The 22,396-nt window shown below is 45.2% G+C and overlaps 2 protein-coding genes across 2 annotated transcripts; both read right to left on the bottom strand.

Moving 5' to 3' along the window:
* Positions 1-6,669: 6,669 nt before the first annotated feature.
* morf4l1 (mortality factor 4 like 1) lies at positions 6,670-13,131 on the bottom strand. Its single transcript, XM_084477134.1, has 12 exons — positions 13,009-13,131; positions 11,985-12,031; positions 11,812-11,879; positions 11,628-11,714; positions 11,089-11,166; positions 10,937-10,962; positions 10,570-10,661; positions 10,225-10,326; positions 8,980-9,068; positions 8,133-8,305; positions 7,754-7,838; positions 6,670-7,168 (listed from the first exon to the last, which is right to left on the bottom strand). Exons 1-12 carry the CDS (start codon positions 13,046-13,048, stop codon positions 7,084-7,086), a joined length of 972 nt encoding a protein of 323 aa, XP_084333260.1. The 5' UTR covers positions 13,049-13,131; the 3' UTR covers positions 6,670-7,083.
* Positions 13,132-13,642: 511 nt separating this feature from the next.
* On the bottom strand, positions 13,643-21,888 carry pias1b (protein inhibitor of activated STAT, 1b; the record flags this gene model as incomplete). The annotated part of the gene is made up of 14 exons (XM_084477730.1): positions 13,643-15,827; positions 15,968-16,005; positions 16,139-16,278; positions 16,415-16,589; positions 16,678-16,811; positions 16,974-17,134; positions 17,523-17,596; positions 17,879-17,984; positions 18,121-18,255; positions 18,372-18,462; positions 19,324-19,371; positions 19,641-19,725; positions 20,591-21,023; positions 21,844-21,888. The coding sequence occupies 14 exons, from the start codon at positions 21,886-21,888 to the stop codon at positions 15,480-15,482; spliced, it is 2,013 nt and encodes a 670-aa protein (XP_084333856.1). The 3' UTR covers positions 13,643-15,479.
* Positions 21,889-22,396: the final 508 nt, after the last annotated feature.

The raw sequence follows: 22,396 nt of genomic DNA on the forward strand, positions 1-22,396 counted from the left end.
GCTGGCCCCCCGCCGCCGCCGCCGCCGCCACCCGCCGCCGCCCCCTGAGCCCGACTCGGCCCGCGGTCCGCTGGTTTGTGCACCATAAACATCGGCCAATGCTTTTTTCCGATTGGCCGCTCGTCGTCCTCGTCGTCGTCGTTGTCGTCGGTGATCCCACTTAACTCACCGACACTCGACTGATCTCACTGACCGCTGCAGGGCGCGCGCGTGTGTGTGTGTGTGTGTGTGTGTGTGTGTGTGTGTGTGTGAGAGAGACGCGCCGCCGGTCGTTTCGTTTTTCGAGGAGACATTCCAGGCGTGTGATTTGTACGAGCGGTCATGAGGTACTTTTCCAGCAGAATCACGATTTGTAACACATGGTGAGATCAGCTCCGCAGCCCCCACCCCCACCCCCAACGCTCGTCCAAAAAATAAACGGTCCAAGTGCCGTTAAGTTAACAGGAAAAGCCTGTGCTAGTTCTTGTTGCTAGCCTGAGCCGGACAATTAGCATCAGCTTGGCTTCCACTCCCCCCACCACCCCACCCCCCAACCCCTCCACCCCCCCGCCCCCCCCCCCCCGCCGCCGCCGCCGCCGCCGCCGCGGCACCATGCGGTCGCAGTGCGCGGGGCGCTTTGGCTCTTGTTAACACAGCGCTCCCACTAGCTAGCCCGCGCTCGCTGTGCGCTGCGGGCCGCGCCACAGACGGCCGCTGTTGGAGAACGGCAAACGTGATGACAGACCCACCAAGAATGCTCCCTCCCGCCCGCCCGCCTCCCGCCTCCCGCCTCCTGCCTCCGCCGCCGCCGCCATATGTAACGCAGCACCCACGGTTCCCTTATTAAGGAGGGGAATAATTTCTCCTAAAGTGGCTGGCGGCGCTGACAGCTCAGATTAATGCTCCTCTGTAAAACAGCCAGAATAACAACTGCTCCTGCACGCATCATGAAGACCAGCGCATTCGTTCAGAGGGACGCCTGCCAGCACTTACAAATTCATGCATATTTGGGTCTGTGGACATCTGCCAGCGCAAATAATTTATGCTCCTCTCTCTCTGGAGTGGGGGTTGGGGGGGGTGGGGGTGGTGGGGGGTGGGTGGGTAGTGAATCCCCCCTTCGTCTTAAAAGTTTGTTCCAAGTTCCACGGTGAGTTTATGGGCCTGGTCCTCTCCCCAGCCCCCCCTAGCCCCCCCCCCCACCCCCTCTGGTGTGAAGTGGTACCGGCGCACGCTCCAGCGGCAGCCCGGGCTGTGGGAAAGTCCCAGGCACCACTTCAGACTTTTCAAGGGCCCCAACTTGTTTCCTGTCCTTCCACGGGGGCCCCGGGGCCGGTGGGGGCGGGGGGGGGGGGCGGGGGGCCGGAGCGAGCTGTCAAGGCCGTATCCTTAATATCCTCGGCGGGCCGGCGGTCAGCGAGCCGTGGCCTGGGCGGGAATCTCTCAGCGGCGGCTCCCAGGGCCGCGGCGGTGGGGAGCGGGGCCGGGGGGGCCGAGGGGGCCCGACTCTCTGTACCGCGAGCGACTGGAAGCGGCTTGTTAGCAAACCCTGGAGGAGGAGGTGGATCAGAAAAGACAAACACAAGCGGCGACCGCCGACATGCAGCGCCTTCCTGGGTGGCTTGGTGACAGCGCAGACTCAGAGTCAGCGGGTGATTGAAACGCCGGAGAGAGAGAGAGACAGCGTCGATGTGGAAGCGAGCGCGTCAACAGATGGCGTGTTAATCATTAAAGGCTTGTTTGAGCGGAGGCTCACACGAGGGCCCTGGTTTGTTTCCACAGCGACTGTGTGTCGTTAATGACACGGTCACCGCCACCAGGCTATCATTTAGCTTTAAATCACAGGGAGACACTTCAGTTTGCTTTGGCGGGGAGACGTCTGCGGCGCTTTGGGGACGGGAGGCTAGCTCACACTTACGCGCGTCGTCAGTAGCCGTCCCAGAGTGTCGTCCACGGAGATCCAGGCCGTGTGGAAAACAGCGCTAAAAACAGCACACCTGGAAGGCAGAACTGGAAACCTCTAGAAAGCTAAAAAAAAAAAATGAAAAGAGATCCTTTATTAGGCTTTTGTAGGCCTACGTCCAATGAAATCATTGGAAACACGTCAAAAGAATATTCAACGGTATGTGTCATACCTTTGAAGAAGGAACGCTAGTACTTTTTCACCCTGCTTTATGAGTATTAGGCTGCCAACTGTAACCCATTGTTTTTTTTTTCGTCAATGGAGCCCAATAAACGTGCATTGCAATGTGATAGACATTATGCAGACGTTGCTGGAGCGAAATGTGTGTGAGCGCCACAGGGCACATGTTAGGAGACAGAGGGCGCACTGTGCTCTTTATGTAGGCTTAACCATATTTAAAACGTATCAACTGTTTACGATTTGTAAATGATATCATAATTACCCGCTACAGTACTAGTCCAACTCCCAACGCCAGTCCATGCCACTGTGATCAGGCGGCCTGGTGGCCTGGCAGAAGGGCAGGCCGACCTGAGAGGGGGTCAGGTGCAGCAGGCCAGCCTCGGGCCGCCCCACGCCGAGCCGCTGTCAACGAGCAGCAACAAGGACCCCTTGGAGACCGAGGGCCACACCGGCGCACCACAAGGTGACGCTCCACCCGAAATGGACACACGTCGTTGATAAAGGGGATATTACTTTTGTGATTCACCTACGTTCAAACTAAGATCTTATCGCTACATTGACATAAATAGGCGTATACATCTCATTCATTTTGATTTCCTTTAAAGAACATAGTTATTTATCGTTTTACTGCGTACCCATGGTGATGAGGTGGAGAACACTATTTACTTCCACGGTGACCTCGTTCCCGTGCGTTCTCATCTCACGCACAGGTCCAGCTCGAATAATACAAAAACCTTCAGACAAGCCTGACATCTGGTGGGTAAAACGAGCACTGCAGGTCATGACCACGTTATTTAACACGTAGTCATGGTACAAAATAGGTATGATGGAGGAGATGGATTATTATATTATTTGGATTTTTATTAAAATTGTAATGATATTATTATTACATTATTATATCAGGATATATTGTTTTTAATTTTACTATTTCAATGATAGATATTTCTCAGCTCATAGCTCAGCTTCTGCGGCAGAGAGAGATAAAGGCTCTTAAATTACACCTTTAGTCTCCATGGAAATAATCTTTGCCGCAAATTCTCCCAAACATAGATAAATAGATACAGACAGAACAAAAGTGCTGGTAATAAAGGAAGTACTCTGGTCGTGTGGATCAAAGCCAGCGATATGCCACTGGAGAGAGCAGATGAAAGACGGACAGATTAAGCTGTTTACCAAGGCTTTCACCTCTGCCAGAGAGGGCCGAGGGCATTATACATTCAGCTCCGCTAGTTCAATGGCCTTTACAACCTCCGTCCTCCACATCAGAAGAAAACATGGATGTTCTGAAGAGAGGAGAGTTTATAATGTGGTGTGCTTGTGTGTGTGTGTGTGTTCTCTCCAACTTCTGAACCCCCCCCCAATATACATTATCGCTAAATGTATTTTTCACACACACACAACAAACTCTTTTAAAGGTTTTTTCCCCACCTATGAATCATGCTCAGTGGTCTGAACCGTTGCACATACGATTGGCCTCTTATACATCTTTGCCTGTTTTCAGAGTGAATGGTGCATGTGTGCCTCTGCAAAACAGGTAAATGTGTAGAGTGACGGTTTTGACGAGATAAAACGATTAAACGGCCGTTAATCGGCTGTGTGTCTGCTACAGCAGATCACGGGATGTTCGTTGGTGATGTTACTGATGTCTCCTCCCGAAAACATTCCATGTCTGTGGTCCCCCTCCAGGGTGAGAACACTGCCCCTTGCCATGTGCATGTGGGGGTACGGGTGGTGGGTAGGGGTGGGGGTAGGGGTATGGGGTGGGGGTAGGTGTGGGGGTAGGGGTATGGGTGGGGGTAGGGGTACTGGTGGGGGTATGGGTGGGGTTAGGGGTACGGGTGGAGGTACAGGTGGGGGTACAGGTGGGGGTGGGGGTGTGGGGGTGGGTACGGGTGGGGCTGTGGGTTTAATGCTTTAATGGACAGGCTCTCTTGGGCTCTCCACTCGATTAAGTAGCGGTCTCAGGTGAGGGCGTAGTTGGAGCTGTAATGGGATATTAATGCTACATTATATGTATATATTATTCACGCATTATTTATTTTATATATCTCATAGTTTCCAAGGGGTTTGGACACACTTTGATCTCACAAAATGGATTCCCTTACAATAAGGACAAATAATATTGGTTCACTGTTTCAGAAGCATAAGGGGGACATTATAGGAGTTATATCACACAACTGAAAAACACAGGTGCTGCCGTGTATTGCTTCAGTACTCGAATGCAAACACTGACACCGATGGAAACACGAGGTGGTGAGATGCAGGTGTGGCTGCAGGCTCCATTACTCTACGGTCGTAAAACAATAATCACACTCTCAAGGGTGTCTGGTGTCCTATGATGATAAGCTGCATGTGAATTCAAGTATCTCAACAAGCACCGGGCCACATTTTCAACCGCCCACCGTGTAAGATCCTACACACAGAAACCACGACTAGCCCACATTAGAAACAGATGTCCGCAGCAGTCCATTCTCTTCTTCTTATTTTATTTTGACTAGGCCTTCCCTGTGTTATTGGAAAGTATTTCACTAAGAATTACCAAATGTGGTTGCCTTTCAGGAAAACAAATGGCCACAGATGTAGTTTTCCATTTTACAGGCTGTTTATGTATTGCAAATTCCTCTTCCAGAAGACTGGCTTGTGTTCTTTCAAGTTTTAATGGCTCAGAGTGACCGCAGCCCTTTGTGGTCAATGGATTTTCCAATGCTAATGACATCCAGTCACACTCTGCTCTCCAAGGCTCTGCGCCCAGTGTGTAATTAGCGGACCACTAACTCCTACTCTGGGGAAACATTCACAACCAAATTAAACCTTGACGGGTTTTCACCTCATAGATCCCAAAACAGATGGTTATGCTCTGGAGAAATCGGACCGAAAAAACATCTGGTTTTCATCTGTCAAACTGATCATATTTGCCTTCCAGCCGGGATGCCTTCTGGTGGAGCTGTGCTGGACTATTGGCTGATTCTAGACCGAGGAAAAGGAGCACTCAGCGAGGACTGGAGGACGACTGTTATATTGGCAGCACATCTAGAAACGAGGGTTTACTGGAGATCGTTCTGTCCTCATTGTAGATAGACATATCATCATAACAGCTTGTGCATTGTCATTGACAATACTGAGAAATGTCACGAAAGAAACAGCCTGTATTGGAGGCAATATATACATATGCTAGTAATATCCCTTACTGTATTTGTATTGCTGTTATTTGTAGTGCTAGACTGCATTAACTGATGTGTGAAATCTTGCCATCTAGTGGCGTCAACACTGCACTGCATTTCTTTGCATAATCTTGCCTGAAATCAAATTTAGAAATGATGCACCTGAGTAGTTTCTGGCATCCATGTCTGTAATTATCCTACGAAAAGACCAGGTTGGTTCTGGGACGTTCTCTGAGCTCTTCTTGCTTAGTGACGTTCAACACTGCCTTGTTGGCCTTGTGTTAGCAGTATGTCAGACTTTCCCACACACTTGCCTTTCTCTAATGGGGTCGCAGCCCAAACATTGGTGCCACTAAAGTGTTAAGGAAGTCTGGCTTGCTTAAACAAATTTAAAACATGGGCCAATATGGTTATCGTCTTGGTTGTGATGTGTGAAACATGTAAATCACTCTAAAATGTAAATGACCACTTCTGTAAGGCAGGATGTACTATGAGCCAAAAAGAGACGTTGCTTTAAGACGTTTTAATGGTGGTGCGTGTTTCCTGTCTATCTAGTGGGATTAACTGCAGCATTGAGGTCAGGAAAAGCCCGAAAGGCAAAATGGGAAATGCAGGCATATGTTCCTGGTTATGTCCCTGGAAATAGGATTACAGGAAATTCCTATTGGGAACAAACAGAATTGCCCATGCCAAGACTAGGAACCGTTGACAGTGACAGACAACCACAAATCACCAGCTCTGCCACTGCTATTTAGTCTTGTTGTCCCGACCCAGAGCAGATCATAATAAGGCAGAGGAATGGGGACAAGGAGTATCCTATGAACGGCTTTGGGCAGAAGAAAGGGCTTTGTTTGTGGTCAGGGTTCAATGGCCTGTTGGGTTTCTTCCTTCCTAGCTGGATATCCTGTGCAGACCACCTGATTTCAATCAGTGGGCTATGAAATACCACCAGCAGTACCAGGAGCGCTACTCTCCAGCCCTCTCCAACCGAGCCCAGGGGGGGAACAAAGACAAAGTCTGCACAGTAAATACACTGAGAGCAGGGAGACGTCGGGAAAGCCCAGAGGTGTCCCGTAATCCCTGGGGCTCTGGGAACATCCACGCCAACATAAATCTTCCGAGCCATTTAGCAAATGGCTTTGAGGTCGAATACTGTCCCGGGAGAACTCCTTTCTTTCCAATGTACTTCTTAGAACAGCCTTTCTCTGGGTTTTAATGACACGTCGTTTGGCATGCATTATAAAAATGGCCCATTTATCGATAGCATTTAGTCTCAGTGGTGAGACTTTCAAGGATTCAAAGCTATTTCCTGTATGCTAATTGCCTGTGATAACATGAGCAAATGCCCTCCTACTCAGTTCAGGAAATGACGATTCGAAACATGAAATGTACAAGAAAAGAACTTTTATTATAAAACGACAACAGCAAACATGACAATTTTAGCAAACATTAGAAACAAGACCAAATGAAAAACAGACAAAACAAAGTGATTCTCTTTTCAAAAGATCTGGGTAAAAACCAGGAAATACAGGCGTCATAAAAACAACAAACAACAAAGGTACTCAAAACATACCAATGTGGGAATAGCCATTCTGTGCAGCTTTCCAAATCACAGTTAATGATTTCTCTCTCACTGGATTGGCCTTAGATCTTGAAATGTTCTCCTCCTTCTATTCCGCTTCCAATCACAACTCAATTTCCGAGACCAAATACAACTGGTTCCTCTCGAGTGCTGAAATCCTCCTTTCCGATAGGCCAAATAGTCCTCTGGTAACCACGACGACGCCCCTGACTCCACTGACCCTACACTGCCTTGCGGTGGTACTCGGGCGGGGCCACCTCGTAGTCACTGGCGTTGAACAGCGAAGCCGAGTTCTTTACAAGGTACCTGGAACGGAAAGATTGGATTTAGTACATTTACATTTATGGCACTAAAGCACACACTTTATCCAAAGTGACTTACAGTAACTACATTCGTCAGAAGAAGGACAAACAACAATATATCACCGTCGCTACAGTAAGGATGTTCATAGAAACAAGTGGCAAGCACTTACAATTTCTATGTTAACCCATTCCCCGTGTACAACAAAGATAGCTAGGATAAGATGACACAACTAAGTACTATTTTTTAATGCCAGGACGTACAACATACAATAAGTGCTTACATTAAGTGCCAGGACGTACAACATACAATAAGTGCTTACATTAAGTGCCAGGACGTACAACATACAATAAGTGCGTACATTAAGTGCCAGGACGTAGAACATACAATAAGTGCGTACATTAAGTGCCAGGACGTACAACACACAATACGTGCGTACATTAAGTGCCAGGATGTACAACACACAATACGTGCGTACATTAAGTGCCAGGACGTACAACATACATAAGTGCGTACATTAAGTGCCAGGACGTGACATGCTAGGAGCATGGAGAAGCGGTAGGAGGGCATGGTGTGTGGCCCAGGGCTTACTTGAGGAAGTCCTGAAGGTAGCTGAGCAGCAGAGCCAGGCTCTTCTCGTCTAGCGGCGTGTACGCCAGCATCGCTCCGATTCTCACTGTTTACAACCACAAGGAGAGACGTTAACACTCTATTTGGATAAACGTTTAGTGGCACCCAGTTTAGCATGCAGACAACCTCACTGGCTTAAGCGACACTAGGCACTCGTTTGCCTTCACAGAATGTGCTAACCAACGAGCACAAAAAATATCTTACATTACATACATTTTTCAAGATGTCTGCCGTCTCTAAACGTGTCAGGAGGGTAGATGTGTTCGTTGGGGTCTCTGGATTATTTGGGCCTTGCTGTGTTTGGATGTTGAACGTAAAAGTGAGGTGGTTGTGTGCGTACCGAAGAGTCTGAGTAGGTGGGGAGCCCCGTAGATCTGGGACATGGAGATATCGGGGTGGTTGGCCAGGATGTCTGCATACTGCGGCCTCTCAAATTTGTACAGCAGCTGCGTGCCCAGCATCACGTTGAAATACTCCCTGATACCAGCCACCACTTCGTTCACCGCAAATTCCCTGGGCAAAGGAAAGGCACGTTATTCCTCAGCATGCAGGGACTTCTACTTAGGATTGCTCCACCTCCCAATACTGATAGAGATCAGAATGTGTAACGCATGCAGGATAGTGCTTTAAGAACAATGAGTGACCCAACCTAAGGGTATAATGGTTTAACCATTACACGGTGTCACTGAATACAAGATCACACCACTCCTAAAAGGAGGGAACTAAGAAATACAGGCCTTTTTCAAACGTAAAGGTGTGACAATGACATTTGTTCATATTTCCGTGGCTGTGCCCGGAGGGGGAGTAGGGGAGAGTCGACCAATCAGAGTCTGAGTTCCCCATAATGGAGGCCATATTCAAAAAAACAACAAAGTCTTGAATAACATGCGTGTAACCTTCTGAAGGCCAACATTCATGGGAAGAAAAGGTGATCAGGTCATGATCATGACACAAACAGATATTAAATAAACTTTATTTGTAAAGCAGCTTTAAAAAACAAAGATTTGAAGTATTTTTAAACGTGCACACAGGGCAGGAGGACATTCACAAGAGGACATAGGTGAGGGGAGGGAGGGCAGCAATCAAAACAGAAAATGATATTAAACACAATCTAGTAAAATATGTGATAGCACAACATAACAATTATGAAGAAAAGATAAAGTTAAAACAATAAATGGCATTTGTACTTGCTGTCAGAGTTTCCTCTTGATTTTTTGTAGTTTGCATAATCTTCAAGAACTGCTTCCACATTCTTTTTGGCAGGCAAATGAAAAAGCTGAAAGGCGAAGAAGAATACATTTAAGAAGCAAGATGAGAATTAAAGAAATGAAGGGCAAGTTTAACAGCTGTTTACAATACGTCACTTTATTTAGATGCATATATTCATAGGCATTCATTTCAATTATAAAGTCAAATTGAAATGAAAAGTAAAAATATGAATGGCATCCATTCATACTTAGCCCATCAATGGTCAGAGTAAAGTAAACAGAGTATATCTCCACAACTACAAGGTCCATAATATGTGATTTCTGGTGAAGAAAGAGAACACCTATGAGATTGTTGTGCAAGTGATCTCTGAATCAATGTCAATATAGCATAAATTAAGATTTTATTTATGCCTTAGAAAATGTGATGTTTCAGAGCGAATAGCATCCTAGTGCATTATCAGTATAAAGCATCAGCATAACCAGACATGTGACCTGATCATTTGTAAGTTCCGTTTTTTCTTTGGCAAGTCAAGTCACAGGTTATTTAGACTGTCGTTAAGGCAAGTCAATTCTCTTTTTTCCCCACCCCAAAGATACTGCATTCTTACAGTATACAGGTATAGTAAAGAGAATGTACTAGTATGCACCAATTTATCTAAAGTATGACAAAAAAATTAGCATTACAAATGATTGATGTTATACTTTATAAAGCTTATTTTGTCCAAATCAAAAAAGTATTCAGAAAAGTGTAATGCTGACAGCCAGACTACAACGTAATCAAACTAAAAATAAATAACATTAGCTTATGTACTAGAGCACTGTTCAAGACATCTGATTCCTTCGGCTGGAGACAAAACTTGGTACATCTTTCAAGAAGTTGAGACATTTTGAATTAATTTTCCAGGCAACAAACCGGGTATTTTGACCCAAATCATGAACATTTCCAAACCCTAACCTAAAGTGTCTTTTGTGCCTTACCCTAACCGCTCCTTAACCACAAATTTCATTTGAGTCATTTGAGTCATCGTGTGTCAACTCACAAGAGGAAACGCCTTACATTGTCTTGTGTGTTTGGGGTGAAGGGGGCGTATCCAAGATACGGGGGCGTGGCCCAGATACGGGCACTTTCGGGAAGACGCGGTTGCAATTCAGATTTTGCGTATACAAATTATATGAACTAAATACAATAAAATCCCAAGACAAATCTACACATCCAGCACTGACCTGCTTCTGTCTCGTGATCAGGTCCCAGTCGTCCACAAGCCAGGGTTTCAACTCCTCTGGGATCTTAACCTTCACCTCCACTCGGTTTATAAAGGTCTCCTCCTGCAGGAACCCGTACACAATCAAGCAACACTCCCTGACAGACGGCCGCATCCAAGTGTGAGATTAACACCACTATGGAACGTTATATAGTGTAGAAAATCAGAGCCACAAAGAAAGTAAATAATGATCGTATTGAATCATTTTTGTCCCCTTTTCAAATCAAAACATCCAAATAACACACACGGTTTTTGTGACCCAAACTTGAAGATAAACATGCAGTTGGCCCACTGATTGTATACGTACACTTTCAACGGTTGGATCCACACGGGCCCTCTTCTTCCTGGGTGGGTGGGCCTGGTCTCCCCCAGAACTGGTGCCTTCTCCGGCCCCTGGGGCTGGTGGGGTTCAAACCAGAGAGTATCTTTTACTAAATCCCTGTGGTAGTCACTACTGGTACATTTAACTATACCATCTACAGTTATGTTAACATGTGTCGTTCAGGTCCAGTGCAATATAATTGCAATTAAGTATTATTAATATGCACTTTTAGGTGTACTAATGCTATGTTTATGCATTTGGTTTTAAAAAGACAATTCCTCCACAATGCAATCTTGACTCTTAAATAATAACGATGATGGTGAATAACATTTAAAAAAAAGAAGATATTTACGCTTCAGTTTGTTCTTTTTGGTTTTCCTAAAAGGGTAAAAACAAAAATAGCTCAGTGAACACACAGAAGCTGAATTGGTTTTGCAGTGTGTCAGGAGAAGGATACATTGATGGCAGAAGAGGTAATCACACAAGAGAGACTTGAACACTTACACATCGTTTTTCTGCACGGCTGCAGGAATCTTCTTATTCGGTGCTACACCCCTCATCCTCCCTTCTACATAATGGTCTCTTCACAAGACAACAAGTTAAACCATTAATGACACATCATATACAGGCAGAACGTATTGATTTAGAATTACCATCATAAATATATAGATGATGCTGATTTGATCATAGTGAAGGTCCATGTACTGAACTCAATCATATGTTCATTTATGCTTGAGACCCTTTGCAAAAACTATGAAGAAATAACCTAAGAAATGTCACTAATGACACATCTGACAATTCATTTGTGAATTGTCAATTCACAAATGCGTGTATGTCTGGAACCCTGCATTTTTATTTTTGATTTCCCAGCAGCAGCAGCAGCAGCAACAGCAGCAGCAGCAACAATGGGCTGTTCATGAAAAACGTGACTTCCATAGGAAGTCTGTTCATAATGGTTTCAAACATGCCCCATATTAGATAAAGGGTTGTGATTGGGCAGGCCCGGACCAGGTCTACTGTAACCTGTCTGAACAGTTACTTACTGATTTGCCCTCTGAAGCTCTTTCTGTTTTTGAAGGTTGCTGTCCACATACTTCAGCACTCGACTTTCAGGAACCCATTCGTCCCAACTGTAAAAAATGTCCAGACAATAAAAATAATAGATAGACCGACTATGCAACATTGAGCTTGCATCAAAAACATTTCAAAATCTCAGTGAGAACTTACTTCTTATTCCATCCACTGTAATGAATAAAATATTTTATTTGCTTTTCCTTGACGTTTATTTTAACACACTGCAAAGAGAAGAGAGAACAGATGTTTATATTGACTTAAATCGTACAGAATAACAGATTCGGTGGATATAAATGAAAATAATGAGACACCCCACGGTAGCCTACCTTAGCTTCGTAAAGCAATGGCCCATGGAAACAGAGAACTCTTTCACCTAAACACAGGTAACCAAAAGGTTAATGTAGCAACAACGGGCATCAAACAACATGACCAAATCTGACAATGTGCTGCCGAAGGGAGCGTTGCCCAATGGAACCTAAAGCACAGTTGGAACCAGCAACCCACCCATCCATCCAGAACTACCTGGGCTGTAACGTTAGAGGACAGTCAAATGAACTGAAATATGCAAGTGAGAGCTAAAGCCCACCTGCTGCTGGGTCATCCGCCAACTATCCCAGAGGATCCACTAAACACACCATCAAAATAATGAGGTTATAACGTTATAAAGGGCATATATATATATATATATATATATATATATATATATATGTAAATATATTTACACATATATATATATATATATATATATATATATAAATGGGTGGCATGTGGCTCAGGAGGTAGAGCGGGTTGGCTCGTAACCGAGAGGTTGTTGGTTCGATCCCCGGCTCCTCCTAGCTGAGCGTCCCTGGAGGAAGACACCTCACCATGACTGCTCCTGACGAGCTGCACTGTTGACACCACCGTCGGTGTGTGAACGTGAGCAGGAATGGTTGACTGCTAGGCAATATTGTAAAGCGCTTCGAGTGACCGCTGGTCAGAAACGCGCAGTGTAAGTGCCTATTAAAATGTCTATTTTGCTTTACCATAAGAGTAGAGCACAGGGCCTGGGTGCTGCTGGGAGCTAGCTGGTAGCCTGCATGCTAGAAGGCACCAGTCGCGGATCTACACGTTATCTCCCCGATGTTTTAAAACCAGGGCAACCCGGGACATCGTCACAAAACATCCCGTGTGTGTATAATCGCTGTGAAAAACCTATCGCTGTGCGTTTTATAGAGAAAAACCCCCGACCCCCGTTTAGCTCCTGGGCGGCGGGAGGACCCCCATCACCGAGGGGGCCGAGGCGTGCGACCCTCCGCTGCTGCTGCGACTCAAGCGGACCATTAAATCTGTGAGTGTCCGGATAATTACCTTCTTGAAATTTAGGTTTAGGGTCCTGTTTCGGCGCCATTCACAGATTAAACGAGCAAAATAGCGGAAAAATCAAATCCAGGCATCGCCAGCTCCTGTTCTAGTCAGTAACGACGCCGCGCTAATACGTCACGCCCATCGATGACGCTTAAGCAGTGCGACGATACAGGTTGAAAACAAAGGTCTGGTGCAGTACTCACACGGACCACATGGGCCCGTCCCTATACATCAGCTGTAATGCCCATTGCCCAATACATGATGGTATAATCATTTGTATACTAAGTTGTTTCGTTTTAAATATGGTATTGAAGTACATAAAACTACACTTCCCCCCTGCATGTGTCATGTGGACACCCCTGCAAATGTTTCACAATATGTGTTTCATAAACAGGTTACTGATACCAATGCCCTAGTTTCAGAATGTGTGAATGTTATTTCACTTCCCTTTTTGAAGATGTTTGGCTTCATATTATACTGACATGAGTTCACATAAATGTAGAGTTAGAGATCATACTACAACTAGTGGTTTCTCTCCTACAAATACATAGGAGCCACTGTATTCTACTTGGTGAAGTAACAAAATGAGAGGGAAATAACATAATGTCAAGTGGTACACATCTTAAAACTACAAATGTGTTTTTATATATTTGTTTAATTCTTACAAATATCAAACAGCACAGTTGAACTTTGAAGCAGGTCAAAATGATCAAAGCCTCCATTGTGTAACTGACATCTTTGATAGTAAAACAGACAGAAAACGGAACCGAAAAATGTACAATGCATGTCAAGCAACAATATTTTTTTAAATAGCATTAATTATGTAATTACAAAAGAAATATCATACAATGACAGCAATGCGTATCCACAAATCAAACAAAATGCAAAAAAATATATATGATAATAAATAATCCTAAAAAGTATGACGAGGGCCAGATGTTATCTTCTGGGCATAAATGTACTGTGATACTCTTATGAAGAAAGCATTCACATTTAACTTGATTCTTTATTTTAAGGTTATTGCAGAGACACTGAACAAAAGGTAGGCTATTCCTTTCACATCCACTCAAAGTAAGAGCAGAGGTGAAAGTAAAGATTTCAGGCGATTCCAAAGGACCAAATCTGCAACACATGCAAAGAAAACACAACACAAAACAATGCATCAAGTCTTAATTGCATGTAATGTGCATGTGCTACAAATCACACGTCACTCAAACCAAGTGTGGTGGATTTTAAATAATGCATTCAGGAGGACTAGAAGGTGGAGAATTAGGACCATCGTTAGGTCAACAACAATTAAAAGGATTCAAAGTCTGATCAAATATTCTCCCACTGTAACTAGCGTTTCAGAGAACTAATTTGCTACTGTGACAGTTAAAGCATAAATACAACTAAAGTGGATTAATTCAGATGAACACGATGACCCAAAACGTTTTGGTTCACATGTTTTTGCACATCCCAACAAAAGAGAAGCTGGGTAATTCTATTATGCATGATTCTACAGTGTAAATCCCAATTCTGTAAGAATTTGATGTTTCCATGGAAAAATACACAGCCGTTATTTGACTTGACAGAAAGCAGCGCAAACAAAGTGAGCTTAAAATAGTATGTTGAGGAGATATGAAACAGTAGGACCTTTAGCGGTTTTAGTGGCTACAACTCCTGGGACATAGGGAATGCTTATTAGACAGCATACAACCAACATAACTTACATCATAAATAATTCCGTAAAAATAATAAACCACAGCATGAATGTCTGCAGAAAAAATGTGATGGTAGTAAAAATGAGTTTTGACAGAGGTTAAGTAAGAAGGACACATTCTGCGTTACACATTCTGCATCACACATTCTGTCGGGCAGGGATCTGCCACCTGCGAATGTGCACCAATGCCCATTTTCTCTTCAATCTAAATAGCATGTCCGTAAAGTGTCCCCACATAAGGTTCCTCACACTTCATCTTATATAGAAATAATGCCATTGACATGAGATATTGAAATAAAACCGTAAAAACCAGGTACAAAAGGTACAATATAATCAAAGGACCACATGAAGAGGTGTGTAAAAGTGTTCGGTATTCACAGAAAAATATCAATCGAAGTAACTTACTTACTTGACAGGATTTGTCCTAGGTTTTATATACATATAAGTCAAGTTGAAAATAGATTTCCTCTCTGTACATAGCAGTTTTTTTTTCTCCCACTGACATCCTCTTCCTCTATTTACAAACAAACTCCCCTCTGGCATTGGCGTCCGGGTCTGTGTGTCCGGGTCTGTGTGTGTGTGTGTGTGTGTGTGTGTGTGTGTGGGTTTGTCCAGGTCTGTGTGGGTCTGCGTGTGTGTGTCCGTGTGTGTGGGTCCGCGTGTGTGTGTGGGTCCGGGTCCCGTGTGTGTGTATGTGTGTATGTATGTGTATGTGTGTATGTATGTGTGCGTGTGTGTGTGTGCGTACGTGTGTGCGGGGTCGCCTGCGGCTCTAGTCCAGGGAGATGACGTCAGATATGGAGCCGTACATCGCCGCCGCCGCCGCCTCCGCCGACGACCTCGACATGCCCGAGATGGAGTGGCCGTCGCGCTCGCGCTCCCGGTCCCGCTCCCGGTCTTTGTCGCGCTCCCGCAGGCTGCCCGACGACACCAGGCTGCTGGTGCTGCCGCTGTTGCTGCCCCCGTTGGTGGCGGCCAGCGTGCTGCTGCCCGGCGTGGAGGGCTGCTCCAGGAACATCTGCGACGAGCCGTACGGCAGGAAGCGGTTGAGCAGCAGGTCGTGGTCCTCCGAGGTGGAGGCGGACGCCGCCGCCGCCGCCGCCATCACCATGTTGTAATGCTGAGAGCACAGGGGAGGGGAGACACGGCCGGGAGGTCAACACGAGGGGAGGGAGAGGCCCCCGGGGGGACGGAGAGAGCGGCTAGGACAACGGTGTGGTGTTGATTAGAACGGGATTGTAAAGGGAGCGCCATGTGTACCTGATTGTCGCCTTGTAGGAAGGAGAAGAAATTTAAATCTGTAACGATCATAAAAAAAAAAACATTGGTTGATATTCTTTGGAAGGAGGGATCATCATTCCCGGTGGCTCGGAGATCATTTTGCAACGCAAATCATCGTTCCTGCGTTTCGGGCCGGCGTGAGAAACGTACCTGGCAGGTCACTTGGTGTGTGGTAGTAATGGCGGTAGTCTTGGATGAGAGGCGGGGGAGGTGGAATGTAGCTGGTCTCCACAGGGGGCATGCTGGGAGCTCGGCTCACAGGTGACGCCTGGGAGTGGAGGTTCAACACTCTGGAAACGGGGCGAAACAAACGGGCTTAATTAGACGTTGAGGGGGGCGAGCCGCTGACGTGGGGGGGGGGGGGGGAGGCATCGGAAGAAGGTGCCCTGAGAGAAACAGCGCCCCCTGCCCGCTGGAGGGACTCACCCCTTGGTCGCGGGGGGAGACTGGGGCGACAGCGAGGGACAGGGCCTCTTGGGAGGGGGCTCGTCGTCCAGCTCCTCCTCCGAGGAGCTGTCCAGCGTCAGGTCGATCACGTCTACCTTCTTGTTGTCGTGGCTGGAGCTGTGCTTCTGATCCGAGCTGTCGGTCCGACCCGAATCTAAACGGAGAGAGAAAGAGACACTCAACGATCTCAACCAAACACAGCATCAAACAGTGCATCGGTGCGTGGCGGTCGACATTCTTACCCGAGTCGACGCCGTTGTAGGAGCCAGACACCTCCTGCACCTCCTTCTTTGACCTCATAGGGGCCCAGTTCCCATCTTCAACGAACTGAATCTCATCGGAGTCCGAGCAGCTATTCAGGATCTCCATGAAAAGCCTGCAGAGAACAGAGTCGGTTCACTGACCCAGTCAAGCTGTTGCTATTGAACCAATTACAGCTTTCTAGGTGTCATGAGTTTAACAACAACCACTTGTTATGCGGTGAGACGGGTGAGTGGGTGGGTGGGTGAGTGAGTGAGTTTTCAGTGCCATGGCTCACCCGTCTATTATTAGGTGCTCGTAGGGGGCCTTCTTGTCACAAACGGGACACACCCAGGTGGGCTTCTTCTCATTCATTTGGATGTACAGCGTAGCGTCGAAGCACTGCAGGTGCGAGCAAGTCAACGCTCGGCATGGGATGGTCAGCCTCATCTTCCCCAACTGATGGTAAGAAACACAGATGTAGAGACATTCTTTGGTTGATTTTCAGGACAAAGCTACTGTGGATTAGAGCTGTTCAATAAAGCCACAGCAGGTTACTGTAGCCACGCATCAGACAAAAATATTTGCATCTCGGATAGTTCATACAAACTTTAGATACTGATTCTTAGCGTTCATTGACTTCTTTGTTGAAGTGTAATCTGTTTTTGCTCAAATCATGCAAAGAACTGAAGAACTGTCAAACCCTATGTTGCAAGGCCTTTAGCTTGAGCCTTGAATCAAAGTTGAACAAGCAGAGATTTGTATTACTCAGTCACACTGACGCTACCTGTTACGAGCAACACACTATCTAAGAGCCATGATTTAAACCAGGTGAAAAGGGATTTACTGGACAGAGGAGCGACACTCGTAGACTGGTTGTGGCGATTTCACTCTCGGGATCAGCGGTTAACTTCTCTTTTACTGTGAGAGGAAACAGAATAAAACATTTGGCAGATTAATCTATGTGAGAGGAAAATTGTTTATACCACAATGAATCACCCAACCAACAAACCAAGTGGGATACAGAGTTGAGAAACAGGCTTTAAAATACAAAAAAAAAATGTGGGTAAAACCGAGTTACAAATATATTTCCATTTGGAGCATCATTGATGAGGCAGAAAAAGTGAAACTCTTCAGCTCCATTACTAGTTTATAACATGATAGTTATCGTTGATAATGTAAAAACGAGATGTCACGACATACTTAGAGCCCTGGAGTGGTCAGGGTTCCTGATTCCTTTGGCCCGTAGTCTTTGCAACAACACAGTGGACGTCTGCTGCCGCACCAAATACACAGCCATGGAGAAACTCTGAGGAAGAGACGCGGAAAGGACAACAATGCATTACCTGTGTGGCTACAACTCATGTTTCTCACACACAAACACAAACACACACGCGCCATGTTGCAGTTGCCTGAATGAGAGCTTTCAGTGTGTGACTTCTCACCCTGCCTATTTCCGAGGTCCATGACACCACGATGGTGTTGGGGACCGTGGTGGACAGCCTCACCAGAGAGGTGATGTTGATGGGCCTACTGGGCCTTTTTGGTTCCACTCCGTTTTTGGTTGGAGGGAGATATCCCTGCAGTAAACATAAAGTAAATACGTCAATCACCAGATTGCATACGACTGACACAATAGGGGGGGGTACAGTGGACCGGGTACATGCCCAGTGGTGGTCGATGGTCCAACACTCACCGGCAGGGTGCAGGGCTTTCCGTTCACCTTCACACACAGGTTGGGAGGGAAATGGTCCTCCTGGGGACAGCTCGTCTCTGATAAACAAAACCTGGGAGGGAAGGACGCAACATTCGGTTTTCAAATGCTTTTCTGTTTGTGATGGTATGTGATGTCACATATAACCCAGCTATTATTAGCCTAGATCAAGCCAAGACACCTTTTTCTGGTACCGAATATCTTCAACGATAATAAGGAGCACCTGATCATTTGGAATCGTTGGGATTTTGAAAACTGTATTCACCACATGGTTCAACAATTTAGAGGCAGTAAACCACTGACATTATTGCTGTCTTTTTGCCTGTGAACACATTTGTGTGGGACCGTGTCGGGTAGTTTGAATGATCCTCTAGATGCAGTGTGATGAAAAGTTGCAAAAATAAAATGCATGCTCAAAATACAAGTCCCCGAAACATTAACATAGTAGTTGGTTAGGTGTTGTTAGGTGTTGACCCAAACCTCCACCTTCAGATCAGTGAAAGGCGCCGTGTTAATCCAATAGTTTGTTATTATCATCATCTTTGGACATACCGAACATAAAGTACTGGATTGCATTGAGCCGATCAAAATAAGCCGCTGTGACCTCTGTTATCTATATAATTATCTTCAAGAAGCTCAGCTTTCTTTGTTTGTTTGTTTAGTATTATGTTGCTATCAGATACGGTTTATTGCTCAAACAATCAACGCACTAGGGTGTTGGCTCCTGAGACAAATGTTCAGCCATAAAATTACATTCTGCATAGCTATGATAAAATGTTATCTATGGAGATAGTTTTAACAATGCCAGAGAGGCGGTGTAACCTTGTTTTGATATGCCTGTATGTCTAGGTCTTTTTGAAGACATTGAAGCAGATTAACCTAACATCCCCCCCCCCCCCCCCCCCCCCCCTCAAGAAAACACTCTGTGGCTTACCGTAACTGGACCTGAACCGCAAAATCACATTTGGTACCAGAGATGTCCCTACAGAAGTGAAATATGAGTTAGACAATTGTTAACATAAATTGCAAACATACAAGCACATATAATACCCTTATTTAAAACGTGCTTATTTAAAACGTGCTTTTGAACAGGCATATTCCTGGCGTGAAACGATATGCGTTGGGCAAACACCACAACATAAATCGAAATAAATGGATAAATGTTTGATCGACGAATCAAACGATGGAAGTTGGTTTGGATGCCATGCAGGTCTGTGAGCAGAACTCTCAGTGAGCTCCTTTCACACTTACATGGAGCTGCTGATTTGCTGCACTTGCTGCGGTGTCAGTGCGAACGCGTAACATGTTTCCTGGAATCGTTGACTGTTGTCAGAGGCTACAAATTCATTATAAAAACAAAAGAAAACCAGGTCAACACAAGGCACACACTTGTCTAGTTGCTGGCATGACCAGCCACATATCCAACCAGATATATACATTCACACTTCAAATGTAACACTCAAACTGAATCGTTCTTTCTCCGATCGAAACACCCATTTGCCTTGTATCCCTCTTAATAACTTAGGTAAATGTAACTGGTACTAGGAAAAAATATTCTTAATCATCCAAGGCAATAGTGTATACACTTCTGCCTTGGATACATGTAAAGCTTTGATTTTAGCATTGACTATTAACTGATAACAACCAAACTGATAATTATGATCATGTTTAATGTGGATATTCTTTTTCTCAAGTGGGTTTAACCATTAAGATCATATCATCTGATAAGATTCAATATTAGCCCTAATATATTGCTAGGCTTACATAAATCGGAAATGGGGATAGTGCATGACTGAGTTCACCTATGGTGTCCGAAAATATCCCAAACAAAGATCCACCACCATATAACACACAAACATGTCATATATATAAAAATAGCTACTTAGTTTTCTGCTTTGGTGACACACCACATGTTAGATGTCTCTAAAAGAAAGAAAACGTATTATGTCAATCATTATGTTCTAATGAACCCCGACTAATACTGTTAGAGCAAAAGGTGTTGGGTTTGTAATGGATCTTGGCAATTACATAGGATTCAATGCTGGCAAAGTACCATTGAAACACCAAATGTTATACTATCAGCTACATTGGGCATTGGTTTGCCACCATGCCCAATCCGGAGGCCTGTGGTTTCAGTTCTCTTTGCGTGTCCCATACCCTGTACGGTGATACTTCACCGCTAAGCAAAGCCGGGGACTTACACAGGCTGGTCGGCTTGATGAGCTCGTCCAGCATGTCGTAGAAGGGCAGTCTCTGGAGCTTGACGTCAGGGTGGACCGGGTGCAGAGCCGACGGCAGGTGAGCCAGGCCCAGCTCATGCTTGGGCCCCAGTAGGGAGACGGGGAGCAGGGGAGACGGAGCACCGTGGCTGTCAAACCCCAACTGAGTGAGGCCAGTCGGTAGGCTGGTGGAGGAGTGGACAGTGGGCAGGGCGAGGTCCAGTGGCGATACCATTTTGGTGGGGAAGCGGCGCCTATAGAGCTCCTTGATCTTCATCTGCACTGCGGGGCTGCAGCCGGCTTTGAGGAGGTGAATGGCTTTGGTCAAGAGTTCGTGTTTTCGCCCGTGTTTATTCCGTCCTGCGTATCCCAACAACACCTGGAGCTCTGAAACTCGTAGGCTCATTACCATTTGCTGGTGGAATGGAAAAAGTGTGTATTACTAATTGGGAAATTAGGTTTTTGTCTCTCAAAGAAAGCTGATTTAAAAATGACACTTGAATTAAACATACCAAGATCCTGACTAGATTGTGAGGCTGGCCCCTGGGGTTCATAGAGAATTTTAGCACTTACAGTTATGCAATTTATAGCAACAGTTACGAGTTCGAACAACTAGTGGGAAAACAAGTGATGACTGAATGAATCACTCAGCCATCACTTCAATAACACACACACACACACACACACACAGTGGAGCAGTGGTGTTATGACCAAAATATAACCATCAATGTCCATCTCCCATCAATGATCGGAGATGATACACATTTGATTCGAATTGTATTTCGTAAGAACAAAAAAAAACAGGCTATATTGAATCCATAGTCATCTGCCAGATTCATAGTAGTGATCCATCTCCAGAAAATAGACAGAGCCCATTTTAGCATCTATGGCGTTGCAGCTAGCGACGCCTTCAATCAACTGAAAAAGACCGCGATGGTAACCCATAATGTACACATTAAAGCACGTATAACATTACATATAACATACATGCACACAACATGGAGGTGACAGATTAAATCGAAAGGCTGCCTGACGGTATAGGGGTAACAATAACAAAGCTAACGCTTGCTAGCCTGCAAGCTAATTGTTATTCCTAAATCAAATTAACATCTTATTTGTCTGCTTGCTGTATAATAAAACACACATCATCGAGGGGATGGCTTAAGTGAAAGGTAATCGAGGCTTTAATTTGGGAATAATCTATAAATCAAATATAATGTTTGGATTCGCTATACCTTCAGTTCCGCACTTTCCGCCATCTTGTTACATTGGGTGCGCATGCGCAATATTCACCCTCCAGGGACGACGAGAGGAGCATGGAGAGGACAGAGGCAGTGTTGCCAGATTGGGCCAGATTTGGCAACAGATCTGGCAACTCTGGCTGCAGCGCAGTGCAGCCAGTGTTTCCAGATTGGGCGGGAAATCTAGCCCAATCTGGCAACACTAGACAGAGGGTGCAGTGCTCGTCTCGTCCACTAGATGTCGCTGTCTTTCTGCAAAGGAACTATTCCTCTGTCTAAGTGGCCATAATTGAGACGTTTCATCATTTAATTGTAGTTACCTGTAGTGTGGCGTTAACATTTTGTCTTTGCCCATTTGTGTGTATATTGTTTTATTTAGGCCCACTCTTTAATTTACTTTATTTAGTAAAGAAATAAAGCAGACATAAAGCAGTTCTACCCATTACCCTATCATGCCATAACATCATGACATATCGATATCTATAATATATCAATATAAATAATTGCAATAAAAAATGCAAAATTCAAACGTAATAAAATAGTAAAC

Source organism: Micromesistius poutassou (assembly GCF_964030765.1).
Source record: "Micromesistius poutassou genome assembly, chromosome: 13".
In the NCBI taxonomy this organism is placed as follows: Eukaryota; Metazoa; Chordata; class Actinopteri; order Gadiformes; family Gadidae; genus Micromesistius; species Micromesistius poutassou.

Coding starts and splice junctions, on each gene's coding strand:
- morf4l1 (XM_084477134.1), bottom strand. CDS start 13,048: ATGGCGCCGAAACAGGACCCTAAACCTAAATTTCAAGAAG. Junction 10,963..11,088: donor GCCGTGCAGAAAAACGATGT/GTAAGTGTTCAA, acceptor TTACCCTTTTAG/GAAAACCAAAAAGAACAAAC. Junction 7,169..7,753: donor TACCTTCAGGACTTCCTCAA/GTAAGCCCTGGG, acceptor TTTCCGTTCCAG/GTACCTTGTAAAGAACTCGG.